General features: G+C 38.1%; 1 protein-coding gene across 5 annotated transcripts in view; it reads right to left on the reverse strand.

Annotated features, from left to right (window-relative positions):
- Nucleotides 1-873: 873 nt before the first annotated feature.
- Nucleotides 874-16,713, reverse strand: part of ddr1 (discoidin domain receptor tyrosine kinase 1) — a 42,649-nt gene continuing 26,809 nt past the window's right edge. For 3 of the 5 annotated variants that reach the window (XM_048151955.1, XM_048151956.1, XM_048151957.1), the window contains 16 exons: nt 16,367-16,595; nt 16,126-16,273; nt 15,895-15,997; nt 15,000-15,186; nt 12,974-13,223; nt 12,103-12,216; nt 10,604-10,651; nt 9,730-9,890; nt 7,452-7,653; nt 6,736-6,849; nt 5,938-6,233; nt 5,658-5,785; nt 4,728-4,925; nt 4,360-4,624; nt 2,627-2,776; nt 874-2,543 (listed from right to left, as the gene is read on the reverse strand). In XM_048151955.1, the coding sequence (XP_048007912.1) occupies nt 2,403-2,543; nt 2,627-2,776; nt 4,360-4,624; nt 4,728-4,925; nt 5,658-5,785; nt 5,938-6,233; nt 6,736-6,849; nt 7,452-7,653; nt 9,730-9,890; nt 10,604-10,651; nt 12,103-12,216; nt 12,974-13,223; nt 15,000-15,186; nt 15,895-15,997; nt 16,126-16,273; nt 16,367-16,595 (2,734 nt within the window). In that variant the 3' untranslated portion in view covers nt 874-2,402. The remainder of the gene's footprint in view (nt 2,544-2,626; nt 2,777-4,359; nt 4,625-4,727; nt 4,926-5,657; nt 5,786-5,937; nt 6,234-6,735; nt 6,850-7,451; nt 7,654-9,729; nt 9,891-10,603; nt 10,652-12,102; nt 12,217-12,973; nt 13,224-14,999; nt 15,187-15,894; nt 15,998-16,125; nt 16,274-16,366; nt 16,596-16,713) is intronic. The other 2 variants (XM_048151959.1, XM_048151960.1) reach the window with 2 other exon arrangements.

Below are 16,713 nucleotides of genomic sequence, written 5' to 3' on the forward strand. Positions count from 1 at the left end.
ACAAGAACTATAACGATAACTATATTGGCGTCCAAACAAATGGATGTTGCGTGCGATGCAGTTATGTTGTCTGCTGCTTTAAATGCTTGAGCTCTTTAAACTTGGGTGGATTCTGATTGGCCATCAGTTTTTTTTTGTTTTTTTTATCAGCTGGCAAAAAATGTTCTTAAAGTAATTGTTATTTTTATACTTGTGGTGTGAAGTTCACATATTCTCATAGAATTAGAATGAACATTAAAACTTTATTGTTATCATCCTTACTCCTGGGTGTGGATGGGCCATAAAGAATGATATTGTTGGAATCACTTTCAAAATTATTTTTTTCAAGCTGATGAACGATACAAACATTGACAGCCAATTGGAATCCTCTCAACTTAGCGTTAGTTCACTCCTCATGTCGTTTCACACCTGTAAGACCTTCGTTCATCTTCAGAAAATTAAGATATTTTTTTATGCTTTTCGAATCTTTTGTTTTGAATCAGTGGTTCGGAGCATGTATCAAACTGCCAAAATGCCCCCCAGTGGTGACCTATTGAAACACTTATGACGTAACGAAGACTCCTTTACGGAAATCATGTGACTTTGGCAGTTTGATACACGCTCCGAACCACTGATTCTAAACAAAAGATTCGTAAAGCTTCCAAGCTTCATGAAGTGGTGTTTTGAAATCGCCCATCACTAGATATTGTTGAATAAAGTCACTATTTTGTTTTTTTGGCGCACAAAAAGTATTCTCATCGCTTCATAACATTAAGGTTGAACCACTGTAGTCACATGAACTGTTTTAAATATGTCTTAAGTAGCTTTCTGGGCATTGAAAGTGTTAATTTAATTATCTTGCTGGCAATGGAGGCCTCACTGAGCCATTGGATTTTATCAAAAATATCTTAATTTGTGTTCTGAAGATGAATGAAGGTCTTACAGGTGTGACATGAGGGTGAGTAATTAATGACTGAATTTTCATTTTTGGGTGAACTAACCCTTTAAAGAGCTTGTGCATTTAAAGCAGTAGACGACAAAATTGCTGCGCATGTTTAAAATAAGCAGAATGTTGTGGTCTGTTGGTGTGGACGCTCTTTATGGCCATCATTCCTGGTGTGAACGGCAATTTACAGTTAATGAAGGGAGAAGTGGCTGTAAACCTTGAGATAGCAGAGCAAAGGCCCGTTCACACCAAGAATGATAACTATAATGTATTAGCGTCCACACCGATACACAATAATGTATAGTTATTGTTCTTGTTGTGAATGAGCCTAAAGGGACCATTTATGTGCAGACAAACAGGGGTGGAGTCACAAATATCAATCTTCTAATTCAGCACAATTTGACAATATTGAGTCAAAAGCCTGTGTTTCACAGATCAGCAATTATTGTACATAATTCTAGTACCTGGAAAAAACTGGAAGCTCTTCAATGTTTGTTTTTGACGTTCATCAAACTCCAAAAGGTCCAATGACTCGTGAATTTGCCCCTGTATGGGATTCCATCGTTACAATGATTCAGCAAAACCTCATATCATATCACAGAGATGAAAATGTCCCACTCAATGTTAATGTTTAGTGATGATGAATTACCCTCCACCACAAAAAAAAAAGACACAAAAAACTGGCTAATACATCCTCTACATGACCACAAATGGTAGCAAAGTTAGACTGTTAAAATGTTATTCACTATTATTACTTAACATTTAAGTAGAAAAAACAATTTCTGTATTTCTTCTATAGTATGTTTTAATATGCATATCAATCATCTGTCAAATGCTGCCTGTAGAGAACTACGACTAAATGGACAGTTTGTAGAGCCGTGTGCTTTTGGTGCTGCCTGTCATCTAGCTACAAAAACCCTCCACCAGTTCATATGATTATGTTTTGAGATATATTCAGTGTTCAGGGAATGAAGAGACAGTTTTGATACAGGTTACAGGACCAAGATTTAAGGTTCAGATGCCAAGCAACATTTTATCCCGAAATCCATTTCATATTATTCATCAGTACTAGACCTCACAGAACACAAAAGACTTCCACAGCAAGACACATTTACACACCGATTTCATTCTCCGATTCTTAAAGAAAATAAATAAGGCAGAGTAATGTCATTTCTGTGGTGCATTCTGGGAAATGTGAGCTTTTCAAACCAAAATACTGTGAAATAGTGATGTATGAATAGTGGGGGAACACTATGATTTGGGGATAAAATGTTGCTTGAAGAGTTCAGAATTTCAGGATAAGGGATGAAAAGCGGGTCATTCAGGGGCACCGAACCTGCGGCTTTTGTTCGCCCCAACCCACTGATCAAAAAAATACACTAATTTACATAAGAGTGCTTAGCCGTGTCTGCTTAAAAACACACCACCAGTCTGTGGTCCACACACACTTTCTTACATTCTTCTTCTCTGTTACTCTCTAAACCATGTTCATGGCGTCTTCGGTGAGGAAGGAGTGAATGTACGCAAAGGAAGGCCGTAGTTTACAGTCTCTGTTCCAGCAGCTAAGCATCAGCTCATACAAACCCTGTGGGCAAACAGCCGGGCGAGACAGGTACACCTGATGAAGAGAGAGAGAGACAGTGAGGCTACGCTTCTGTTTTTTTCATAAGGGTTAATAGGTGTTAGGAAATACACACATACCTGTCTGCCCTGGTCTCTGAAAAACTCCCCAGCGTTGTCAATGACCTGTTCATCAGTCATGTGACTGTACGGTTGCTCCTGACACACACTCAACATCTCCCACAGCGTCACGCCAAATGCCCACACGTCACTCGCCGTAGTGAACTTCCCCTAGAGACACACACACACAAAAAACTGATTGAGATGAAGGACATTAGTGTTATGTACTGCATGAGTGACACGTTGCTTATGTGACTTTATTGTGGGGTCCAAAAAAAGAAACATGGTAAAATGATATTTTTACGATTTGGGCCACTAAGCATGTGAACTCCTTTGTACTGATAAAATAAATGTTAATACACATTTTGTATCAAATATAATAAGTCTGATAATAAATTCTAAAAGATATAACTTGATAAAGATAAATTAAGTAATTAAATGTCTCTTCATTATAGTAATGCAAGAAAAAAAATGAGGCATTTTCCCTGTGGTCAGAGTCTGTTTGGACCCCATTATATGCATTTTATTTTTATTAATTTTTTAATAAATTTAATAAATTATATTATATTATATTATATTATATTATATTATATTATATTATATTATATTATATTATATTATATTATATTATATTATACACATTTTTTTGTTTACAAAATGTTATAATAATATAATATTGTATTTCTTTATTATATGATAAATATTCAGTCTGGTAATAAATAGTAATTAATAAATGTACATTTAATAAATAAATATATCTTCATTATGGTAATTCAGAAAAAATGAACTATTTTTACTAGTGGTTGCAAACTTTGGACCCCATTTATTATATTATATTTTTATTTATTAATAATTGAAAAAAAGAAGAAAATTGTGCAAAATGTTATAATATAATATTTCTTTATTATAAGATAATACATATTAAGTCTAAATATATATTAAATGAATAAATACAAATTAAGTATATATATATATATATTTTTATTATATACAGTAAAGCAGAAAAAATAAAGCATTTTCACTAGGGCTGTCAAACGATTAATCGTGATTAATCGCATACAAAATAAAAGTTTGAGTTTGTATAATATATGTGAGAGTAATGTGTGTAATTAATATGTATATATATAAATACACACAAATTAATGTATATATTTAAGAGAAATATGTTATTTATGTACAAAAAATGTATTTATATATAATATAAATTATATAAAAATATAAATAAATAAATATACTTGTAAATATTTCTCAAATATATACATGGATGTGTTTGTATTTATATATACATAATAATTACACACAGTACACCCACATATATTAGGCAAACTCAAACTTTTATTTTGTATGCGATTAATCGTGATTAATCGTTTGACAGCCCTAATTTTCACTTTTTGGACCCCATTATAAAATGTTGTAATTTTATTCATTTATTTATTTAAAAAAATGCTATATAAAATTGTATACATAAAATTATTATATGTGCTTATGATAATATATCAAATATTAAAGCTGATAATACATATTAATAAATAAATATAAATTAAATAATTAAATATTATCTTAATTAAATAATTAAATTAAATATATTATTAAATATAGCAGTAAATATGTAATTAAATATTATCTTAGTATTAAATATATTATCATTATAGTAACACGAATGAGTCACATTAATAAATCAATTTTCATTTATTTATTTAATTTTCATTTATTTATTATAACTAAGTTACAGTTGTTACAGTGTGTGTTCTCACCATGAGGATGCACTCCCATGCCATCCAGCGAATAGGCAGCACAGCTCGTCCCTGTATCCTGTAATAATCTCCAGCATAGAGGTTCCTGCTCATGCCAAAATCAGCTATCTTTATCGGACGCTCTCCGCCGCTGTCCTCCCCCTCGCCCCTCTCTCCACCCACCAGGCAGTTTCGTGTGGCCAGGTCTCGGTGCACAAAGTTCAGAGACGACAAGAACTTCATTCCTGATGCGATCTGACTCGCCATGGAGATCAAAGCTGGGTAGCTGAGACAGAGACGGAGATTTAACCTTTCACACTATGAGATATGCATTTATATTAGATGAATCATTACTTGATTTCTCTCTGTGTGTGTGTGTGTGTGTGTACCTGATGGTTGGTGTATTATGTGAAGGTCCAGTCTTGTCCAGCAACACTCTATGGGAGAGGTACTGATTGAGGTCTCCGCTCTCCATGTACTCTGTGACCATACACAATGGATCGCTGCTTACACACACACCCAGCAGGCGGATTATGTTCGGATCCTTCAGGCGAGATAAGATCTTCACCTCCTTCAGAAAATCATTCCTGTTGAAAGAAGAGCATGAAAAGAATGAGACAGTAACAAGAGAAGGGAAAAGAACAGAACATTTTGAAATGAAGCATAAAGAATTTGAGTTTATTACAATTTAGCTGAAGAACTATTACAACCAAATCTGATTATTTGGCACAAAAACCATCTCCTTATACAACAACCCCAAACTTTCATATTGTAATTATCTTATTATCTTTTTTTTCTTCTTCTTTTTTAATACATAGCCTAGTTAAAATTTTTAATTGCTCAAATGGCAGGTATCAGAGGTATGTCAGGTATCAGAGAATCACAAAAAAATGTTGTTTTGTTTGTTTTTTAATCTCTGAGAACAGTTTGAGCAAAAATTGTAATTGCATTCAAAATATAAAAATTAATAAAATATTATTTGAAAAAGTTTTATCTGCCAAATCAAAGCTAGGGAGCATATATATATATATATATTTTTTTTTTTTATAAAATATTTTTTATATGTTTTTATAAATATATATATATATATATTTTTATTAAATAAAAAAAATTTTAATGTTAAAAATGTTTTTTTTTTTTTTAAATGGCTTGCTTTGTTAAGGTCAAATGAAGTAACTAAGAAAATATCATTATTTATGATAAAAAAAATCATGATCTTTGTAAAATAAAAAACATATTATATTTAATTTACTTAAAATATAAAATATTTTTAAAATGTATTTATATCGTAAATAATGATTAACCACGTGTACAGTTACCTGGCATTTTTTGAGGCATCTGGCCGTAAAATCTTCACAGCCACCAGAAGAGGGCGTCCTTTCCTGACATTAAACGGGAACTCAAGGTTTGCAAGATCCTGGGGGTTTTCAATCTCACACAAATGAACCTAACAAGGAAGCAGACAATAATTAGACTGGTTTAAAGGGAACAATGTTATTAGTCTGCTTTCGGCCACACAATAAGGTTTATGACTAAAGAATCCCATAAACCTAAGAGAGAAGTGGGAATTTGTAATATTTATGTAATCCAAAGTTGCACCTCTCCAAATTGTCCTTCTCCCAGCTTTTCTTTGAATATTAGTCGTTCCCGTGGCAACTCAGGCAATGGTGGGCAATCGGCGGGCGTGGCTGAGAGGGCGGGAACTGCATATGTATTGTTACCACTAACACCTTGCAGACTGATGATGTCAGCTTCTGCATAATGAGGAACACTCCCCCCACCTCCTGATGCTTCTCCATAATGAGCCCCTGATAAACCAGGCGGCGGAGCTCCAGGGTAAGGAGGCGGTCCCTCCTGAATGGGTAGGCCCTTATCAACCATGTCAATAGCACATGCTGAGAGAAAAAAAAGGTACAAAATAAAAACTTAGAGAGCTAAACTCAAAGTAGAAATATTACATTATAATAAGTAATTATGAACTGCACACATGCACTTAAACACTCACATACACTGGAGATGAGACATTACATGCATACTGTGATATGTATGGCTTTAGACTGCTGTCAGAAGACCGTAAGAAAACATTAACACACTTCCTACAGCAGCTCATCCCTTACAAAACAATATCCTTTCTTCGACTATGGGCACTTTAAGTTTCCGAGACAGTTTTAAATGTGACCTTCCTATAACAAAAGTTTTAATGAAAATCATCCCCCGAGACATAAAACTCCCAGAAACACCCTTTTATGAATGTTTAATGCCCTCTGTGCTGTTCTGGGGCCATTATATCACTCTAACTGTTACCTTTAGGAGTTCAGGGGGCTTTAAAACTGCTCCCTGGGGAGGACACCACCCCTTGCCCCTTTCTCAGGGCAACATGAACCCTCTCTCTCTTACCCTGGGACAGGTTTTGGGGCTTTTCTTGCTGGCTGTGGCAGTTTGTCAGCCTGTTGGGGCCATGTGTCAGGTCAGACAGGAGGAGATGATATGCTGGGTTGTTTAACAGCAGTGCTAGGAGAACACACACACACACACACATCCCACGGACACACGAGTCCACGAAGGGTACGACAGTGTGAGCGGTCACCACATGACAAAAACGAGACGAAACGGCACAACCAAACCACAACACAACACAGACGCATCACAACACGAGACGACACAACAACAAAACACAAACAACAGGGCCGTTAAGGGGTGACAGAGCAAACCAGTTACATGTGAGATGCACAAACACAGCAGGCAGTGTTATCATCCATAATGATGCAGGCTGTTAATTATCTTTTCATTGGTCAGTCTGTTCTGAGGCATTCATTTATGTTAATTAATATATAAAAACAATCACACAATGATTCAAAAATGAAGTATTCGTCATGAAAGCAACTATGGCAGGAAAAAAAAAAACAGGAACATTTGAGAGTTGAGTTTGAGTGAAATAAAATCTCCCTCCTCTCTCTGTCAGATAGGACAGTGGCTCTTTGTCTGGATTGTGGATTGTCCTAAAGTACTTTTTCTGATGCCGTTTTGGCTGTTCATTCTCCGTGGTGAACCGGGTTCCTGTGCACTTACTGACAGAGGTATATGAATGCTTCAGTGTGTTTTGTGTGTGTCACCTGTGCTGTCCCGCTGCTCTCGGGGCCGCAGTACAGTGCTGGGCTCCTGGTATTCTCCTTCTCGGTCCCTGTCGTCAGGGAAAGTGTGTATGCGCTGGTAGCGGCTGGAGTATGTGTGCGTGTTAGTGTTGTTGATCACCACGTTGTCCGATGGAACGGAAAGATGAACCCGCAGCTCGTCGCTAGAGAGGCTGCCTTGGGCCTGGACACATAAAGATAAAAAATTAAAGAGCCATGAAATCAAACTTGGAGTTTTGCAGCATTTCGTCCAGTCGTCTGTATGCTAGTCTCATTCTAAATGTTTTAAACAGATAAATGCATATAAAAGGTATAGTTTTCTCTTGAGAAAAAAAATCAAAAAGATAAATTACAGAAATATTTTGCTTTTGTACAACAGTCTAAAACACAAAAAAAAATGTTTATACTGAGTCATTTATATTTTATACACGATATTCTCAGTTACTTTGCCTATTTTTGCTCCACCAATGAAAATAGTTCCAAACGAAGCCAAAGCAGAATCAACCATTGCGTGTCTCAAAGCAAACGCACAGTAGTGACGTTCCTGAAAGAATCAGATTTTTTTTTTAACATGAATGATTCAATGACTCATTCATAAAGAGTTACTTGATTTATTGATAAATTAGTCAGTGTTTTTGAATGAATCAACAGAGTGAATGTTTAAATGACTCACTAATAAAGACAGTGGCTGCGTCCAAAATTACATACTCTCTGACATACTTCTTGTAATTACTTTGCAGCCTTTAAAAAAGTATGTTCTGGTATAAACGTGTAGTGGGAATATAATCCATATGTGCTACATCATTCATGTTGTCATTATCATGTGACCAATCAGAGTCAGTCGCGCCTTCCATCGCCATTCAGAAACACTCTCTATATGGCCTCGTGGGATAGTAAAATGTCCATCAGGTGTACACTTCGGAATCTCCGGAGTCTGTGGCACTGCTCAGGTGTTACGAGAGCCCAGGTTGCTCTGATAGTGGCCTTCAGCTCTTCTGCATTGTTGGGTCTGGCATATCGCATCTTCCTCTTCACAATACCCCATAGATTTTCTATGGGGTTAAGGTCAGGCGAGTTTGCTGGCCAATTAAGAACAGGGATACCATGGTCCTTAAACCAGGTACTGGTAGCTTTGGCACTGTGTGCAGGTGCCAAGTCCTGTTGGAAAATGAAATCTGCATCTCCATAAAGTTGGTCAGCAGCAGGAAGCATGAAGTGCTCTAAAACTTCCTGGTATACGGCTGCGTTGACCTTGGACCTCAGAAAACACAGTGGACCAACACCAGCAGATGACACGGCACCCCAAACCATCACTGACTGTAGAAACTTTACACTGGACCTCAAGCAACGTGGATTGTGTGCCTCTCCTCTCTTCCTCCAGACTCTGGGACCCTGATTTCCAAAGGAAATGCTAAATTTACTTTCATCAGAGAACATAACTTTGGACCACTCAGCAGCAGTCCAGTCTTTTTTGTCTTTAGCCCAGGCGAGACGCTTCTGACGCTGTCTGTTGTTCAAGAGTGGCTTGACACAAGGAATGCGACAGCTGAAACCCATGTCTTGCATACGTCTGTGCGTAGTGGTTCTTGAAGCACTGACTCCAGCTGCAGTCCACTCTTTGTGAATCTCCCCCACATTTTTGAATGGGTTTTGTTTCACAATCCTCTCCAGGAAGCGGTTATCCCTATTGCTTGTACACTTTTTTTCTACCACATCTTTTCCTTCCCTTCGCCTCTCTATTAATGTGCTTAGACACAGAGCTCTGTGAACAGCCAGCCTCTTTTGCAATGACCTTTTGTGTCTTGCCCTCCTTGTGCAAGGTGTCAATGGTCGTCTTTTGGACAACTGTCAAGTCAGCAGTCTTCCCCATGATTGTGTAGCCTACAGAACTAGACTGAGAGACCATTTAAAGGCCTTTGCAGGTGTTTTGAGTTAATTAGCTGATTAGAGTGTGGCACCAGGTGTCTTCAATATCGAACCTTTTCACAATATTCTAATTTTCTGAGATACTGAATTTGGGATTTTCCTTAGTTGTCAGTTATAATCATCAAAATTAAAAGAAATAAACATTTGAAATATATCAGTCTGTGTGTAATGAATGAATATAATATACAAGTTTCACTTTTTGAATGGAATTAGTGAAATAAATCAGCTTTTTGATGATATTCTAAATTTAGTTGGAGCTAAACTCTGCAGGGCTGTGCCCCTTCAGGAACTGAGTTTGAGACCCCTGCTGTAGAATATAGTAATGAAAAAACACCTTGCCAAGTAGCTTCTTCCAGTACTGCCTCCACAGTATGACAGCTATAATAGCCAATAGGAGTAGGATAATTCCAACCAGGCAGCCAATCAGGATGGCCGTGTTGCTGCTGTCATCTTTGGCCACAGGTAACCCCGCCCTCAGAGTGATGGCAGAGAACTCTGTTAATAAGAAACACGGCAGATTAAACGTATGTTAATTTGACATTTAAATGATTACAAACACCATAAACAAGGCATTTAAAGAGTGTTTAAAGAGTTAAACCAAAGCTTATCTGTCCATTACAGCCACCTTTTAATCTCAGTGCTGTAAATGCCTTCATGGTCATTGACACACTTTTTGTGATTTGACTTGCTTTCTTATACACTGTGTTTGTGTGTATGTGTACGTGTGTGTGTGTGTGTCTGCTTATGTCGGTAAATTTAGGAGGCAGCTGTTGTTTTGGGGGGCAGTAATAAGCTTTGACGGGAGTAAATGAGCTGTGAGAGTGGGCACAGTCCTAAAGCTGAGGGAACTGAAGTTAATTCAAAGAGGGACAAAAGCAAGGACAGCTGGAGCAATTTCACAATAAAAACCCTTTATGAGCTTGGCTATATGAAACACCAACTCAAAACAATAATGCAACCAAATCATGCAAAAAGCTTTCTCTCCAGGCTTCAAGATGGATACTCATGCACACACAAAACCACCAACCAAACTCTCAAAGCATTTTACAGTATGAGGACAGGGTTTTTAAATGTAAAGAAAATTAGAGGGAAACATTATAAAATGCCTATGTGCTAGAAAACATGCCGTAAAAATCTCTGATGTAATAAGCATGAAGACGATACTCTTTTCTTCCCCTTGTCCTTCTCTCTTTCTCTCTCTCTCTCACCTGTTGGCATGCTGCTGGGCAGCAGTGAAGTAATGGTCATGAGGAGGTCTGGAAAAACGAGGATGGACAGGTCAGAAGAGGGAGAACTAGAGAGGTGGGGTGGGTGATTGAGGGGAAAGAGAGACATGGGAGTGCTGAAAGATGAGGAGGGCAGACTGTGAAGTTTGGGTGAAATTAGGCCCTTTTAGAATTTATAATTTTCCCAATTCTCTCAATAAACCTCATGAATAAGGTTAGAAATCAAGAACTAGTTAAAAAAATATTTTAAATATTTTTTATAGTATAAATATACCAAAAAATATAATATACAAAATATTCAATTTATATGTTTACATATTTAGTCCTATACAGATTATAACTGTAATAAATGGTACATGGGTGTGTGTGTGTGTATGTATAAATTAATAATAATGTAAATATATGACTATTTACTCCAAATAATACTATATTACAATAGTATAGTAATACTATATTACTCCAAAAATCTAAAAAGTAATATATACACACACACACACACACAAAAATATTAAAGAGTTAGTTCACCCAAAAATGAAAATTCTGTCATTTATTACTCACCCCCATGCCGTTCCACACCCGTAAGACCTTTGTTAATCTTCGGAACACAAATTAAGATATTTTAGTTGAAATCTGATGGCTCCGTGAGGTCTTCATAGGGAGACCATAAAGGTACTAAAAACATATTTAAATCAGTTCATGTGAGTACAGTGGCTCAATATTAATATTATAAAGCGACGATAATATTTTTGGTGCACCAAAAAAAATAAAATAACGACTTATATAGTGATGGCTGATTTCAAAACACTGCTTCAGGAAGCATCGGAGCACTATGAATCAATGTATCAAATCTGCTGTTCGAAGTCACATGATTTCAGCCGTTGGCAGTTTGACACGTGATCCGAATCATGATTTGACACACTGATTCATTTGTGCTCCGATGCTTCCTGAAGCAGTGTTTTGAAATCAGCCATCACCATCACAAGTCGTTATTTTACTTTTTTTGGCGCACCAAAAATATTCTCGTCGCTTTATAATATTAATATTGAACCACTGTACTCACATGAACTGATTTAAATATGTTTTTAGTACCTTTATGGATCTTGAGAGAGGAAATGTCATTGCTCCCTATGGAGGCCTCACGGAGCCATCGGATTTCAACAAAAATATCTTAATTTGTGTTCCGAAGATTAGCAAAGGTCTTACGGGTGTGGAACGGCATGAGGGTGAGTAATAAATGACAGAATTTTCATTTTTGGGTGAACTAACCCTTTAAAATATCTGAAGAAGTATTGCTTTTGTATTATACTTTTACAATATATTTTGGATCAATTATTGGGGTGGGTCACATCCTTAAAATAAAAGAATTGTTAGGGGACTAAAAACATTAAACTCTTTGCGATTCTGTTCCAATACTAAAGTCACACGGCAGTGCGTTGCATACACACTCATAATGCAGTGAGGTTGACATGCGTCCGACTCACCGGTGGGGCCGCTGGTTCCGTTTGCAGGGCTGGGGGTGTGAGGAGAAGTGGCATTGACAGGACGAGTGCTGGAGGAAGGGAGAGGAGGAAGGACAGATCCATCCTCAAACGGCTCTGGAGACAAGACAGAGAAATTATAAATGGAGAAAGGATTAGATAAGTAGGCTTTATCTCTGATGAAGCATGAATATTCATCATTTAGGCTCTCTTATCTATAAACCCAACAAGTGTGAGTACAAAGTCTCACTTTCTCTCCAAATTGTTGTTTTTGAGGCTTATTGTAATGCTTATCTTCTGCTCATATTCTGGAAGCTACTGACCAACCAATCAGAACTCAAAGTCACACAATAAAGTGTTGTCAGTACTTTGGTATCTCGCACACTTGAGCTAAATTTCATTAACATGCAGGTCAGAAAAAGAAGCCCATGAGGATGAGTACAAAATAAAAGCAGTTGAATGATGTGGGAATATTTGCTTTGTGGCAAAAGATCATAAATTCCATCCATTTTCTGCTGAAAAGCACATCTTAAACCTGCCTATGTTGTTTTTTGCTGGTCTCAGCTGGATTTTGAGTGGTTTGGAAACTTTTTTTAGCCTGCCAAATAGCTAAACCAGCATAACACCAGCCTGACAAGGCTAGAAGACAAACTAGACCTGCTTAGACCCCCACATTTAGCTGGTTTAAGATGTTTTTAGCAGGGTTTTTAAATGTACAAATATTTATATATAATGACGACCAAACTATATAACAGAACGATTTCCTACAAAGCTGTGCAAGGCATATTTATTTATCCATTTCATATACAACCATGTATTAATGGTAATGAGCCAGTGTACGTTGCTGCAAGAGGTCAGGTGTGTGTGTTCATACCAGAGTAGAAGCTTATCTCGCTGATGAGGAGCCAACGGTCACTGAAAGAGAAGCGGCAGCGGAGAATCTGGGCCGGTTGTCCTCCGAGTGGCAGCGAGATGGTGCGGGACGAAGGGTCATGTAGGTCGGACAGCGGCACTTGAAGGCTGAGCGCAGGCTCTGCCCACGGGCTCAACAGACTGGCCTTAAACTCACACACCACCTCGCTGAACACCCGCACACCTTGCGTGTGTCTGTTATTACTGTGCACCTGAAACAGAGACATTTAAAAACAACAATCTGCAATAAGACACCACAAGTCTGCTGGGAACGAAAATAAGGAGCAGTGCATAAAGGACATCAGGGAGAAGTAAATGAAAGTTATTACTCCACAAAAAGGAGAAGAGGAGAAAAAGAAAAGAAACAGGAAGTGAATGAAAGGTGGAGGGCAAGAACATATATAATGTGACAGGTTAGACACTAATGGTGCTGTTAGGTCAACTTCTAACTGCGCACATGTGTGCAAACGCTCACTGACACATGAAACATGTTTCAAAACAAACCAGTACAACAGCGGAGGTTAAAGTGTAGTCGAATCCATCATAGCAACACCTCATACGTCTCTCTCTCTCACACACACGCACACACACATACACTACTATATGATTTCATGTTTGATTCAGTGTTTCTTGCCATTTCTTTGTAATTATTTGTGAAATTTACTGGCAATTTCTGAATAAAAACTGTTTTAAAGTAAATCCTACACCAATTTTTTTGCAAAAAACTTTGCACTGGAGTTCCTGAACCAATGGGGGTGGGGGAGATGATTTGTAGAGGAAAACTGCCGGTGAAGCTGGTGGTATTCTGAAACTGCAGGAATATAGCCGGAAATACTCTAAACAAAAGTCTGGGAGAGCGAGCAGAGAGAGGCAACATAAATCATCTCACAAAGGCACGTGAACAAGTGCTTGTTGTTATGGGAAGTGTTTTTAATGGAGACTCTGGTCTTATTTCTCATGTCTCTTTTGAGTTTCTGCTGCGAGATTTAAAGGAAGCGAGTATGAGAGGAAGTTTTCAAAACTGTGGGAAGCCGCAGGAAAAACAAGGCAACATGGGATGATGATGGAGTTTATAAAATGTGTTATGTCAGAGATAAAAGAATAAAGATAATGCCCTCTCGAGACAGGAAGAAGCCAGAAGTGACACAAACAAATCAGCATTCCTGGCCAGAAAGACCCTTAAAAATGACAATACACAAATAATCAAATAACAGATATAATTGCGGTGCCGCAAATTGGAAATCGAAACACTCGGGTGCCTCTCAGAATCGCATATAACCACAAATGCAAAGCCACAGGCAAAAAGACAAATAAAAACAAATAAAATGTTCATTAAAGGGTTGAAGGATAATGACAGACTCCTGGGGGTGATTTACTAGGCAGATTTACTGAGACAGAGCTTCATTACTGCCCTACTAACTGACTGAGATGAATTCTGGGATAGCTTTTGCCATCTGGCATAGTGGGAAGTTCACTCGAGCTGAAGATGAACAGCAGATCATTTACTCACCCTCATGCCTTTCCAAATCTGTATGACTTTCTTTCTTCTGCGGAACACAAAAGAAGACATTTTGAAAAATGTTTGTTTTGTCCAGTGTCAGTGAGTGAGTCCAATGGTATTTTGGACCCCACTGACTTTCATTGTACGAACTAAAACCATTCTTTTGTGTTCTGCAGATGAAAAAAAGTCATACAGGTTGGGAAAGAAATGAGAAAACATTTTGTGTGTGAACTATTCCTGAAATGCATTTAAAACATTTTTTAAACACTTAAAAACATGTATGAAAAACATATGAATGTCTTGACTAAAAATCACATTGAGACCAGTTATTATTTAAAATGGCTCAGAAAAGTAAAATTACTTCTGAGAAAAAGGTCTAGTCTCATTAGTTTGCCACTTGCTGTGAATGTTTTGCATCTAAAGCAATGACGTTAAGACATTTTAAGCGTGACCGAACATATTTTGGGCTGTTTGCATGCATACTAACCTGCATGGTGTGAAAGACCCGTGTTTTCTCAAAGTGAAACTCAATGTCAACAGTGGGCTGGTCCAGGGAATCTCGATTCCAGCCCACGTAATCATATCCTGGCCACACTCTCAGCTCTTTACTCTCCGTGAAATCATTCCCACCTAAAACACCATCACACAACTGGCCCAATCCTCCAAACATCACCCTACGAAGAAGAGAGAGACATTACAGATGTGAAGTCATTAGGCATGTGGACACACATACACACACAGATGCATGTACTCACATACATGTTGGAATTTCCCATATGCACACACATCTGGCTAGTGTCAAACGTTAGCTTAGCTATTGCAAACATTTCGGCTCCATTAAAACACATCTGGGAATGTTTCTACACAATATTCGTCAACCCCACCTGACAGATACACATACATACATGAGAAAGGGGTCTGGACTTTAACATACATCACAGAAAATAAAGTACGACAGGACCAGGTGAGATTTGAGAAGGTTAACTCAGCATGTTCTCAATTGCTTGTTTCTGACACACAGCATGAAACTAGGATTGGGAACAGAGAAATGGTTCTTTTTGCACAGTATTCTTTTCAATATTTGAATTGAATGTCTTGTTTCTACAGTTTTCTAACATAGTTATTATTATTAACAAACGACAAGTAAGAACAAAATAATTAGCATATAGCATACAAGAGTAGCCAATACAAGGCAAGAGTTTGTTGTTAGTCACCAGCAGCACACCAGCTCCAGACAAACAATGACTCTCAAAACTGTCCTGTTACTAAAGCTAACATTACAATAACAGCATATCTTTGTTCTCTGAAACCAGATTTCAGGTCTTTCCTCTTAGGTCTCTCAAGCGCTGGAAACTTTTTCTAACATTAACGCGGGTCCTTACCCTGCCTCTTTACTGCCATCATAGATGGAGTCATTAAGGTAGACAGGCGAACCTGAGAGGGTCATCACATGACCAACGGGAGCGGTGTACGCCTTCAGTCCATCTAACAGAGAAGAAGCACATCACTCAATGGTAAACACCATTCCGCTGTAGAAAGTGCCTGCAGTGAATGTAATGTAAATGAGTGTGTGTGATCAGGATGATGGATTGCTTGGCACGTGTGGGACTCACCTTTCCAGACACAACCATAGAGTTCAACTCTTAAACACACGCTCATTACACGGTCCGCCAGTGGGTAGAAGCGCACCATGCGTGCTATGATGGGTGGACCCAGGTCCTTCAGGACCACATCATATGTGTTCTCATTCCCTGTCACCACCTGACACAAAAAAAACATGGAAAAACTGTAACATACAAAAGATCTAAATTCTGCTGACAGAAATTTATGATAGTTCACATAAGAGTTAGAAACCTCCTGTCCCCAGCGGTCCTTCCAGGTCATCCAGTGTCGTCCATCACGAGAGTAACGCAGCCGATAACTACGTGCAAACTCCCTGCCCAGCCCGTCTGCGTGGCGACCCTGAGTGCCCACTAGAGACAGGAAATGAAGCTTGTGCAGGTCCACCTGCAGGTACTCTGAGCCGCTGGGAAACACCGGACCAGCCGGACACCATGCCCCGTCCCCCTCTCCATTACTCAGCCTAGGACAGGAGACAAAAACAAGCATTATTTACATGCGTGACATGTTAGAGTCTTGGTGCTCATGTGAGTGGTCTAGGTTCGAGACAGATGTGTGGCATGTCCTATTCCTACTCTGTA

The sequence above is a fragment of the Megalobrama amblycephala genome, linkage group LG13, assembly GCF_018812025.1.
Source record: "Megalobrama amblycephala isolate DHTTF-2021 linkage group LG13, ASM1881202v1, whole genome shotgun sequence".
Taxonomy (NCBI): domain Eukaryota; kingdom Metazoa; phylum Chordata; class Actinopteri; order Cypriniformes; family Xenocyprididae; genus Megalobrama; species Megalobrama amblycephala.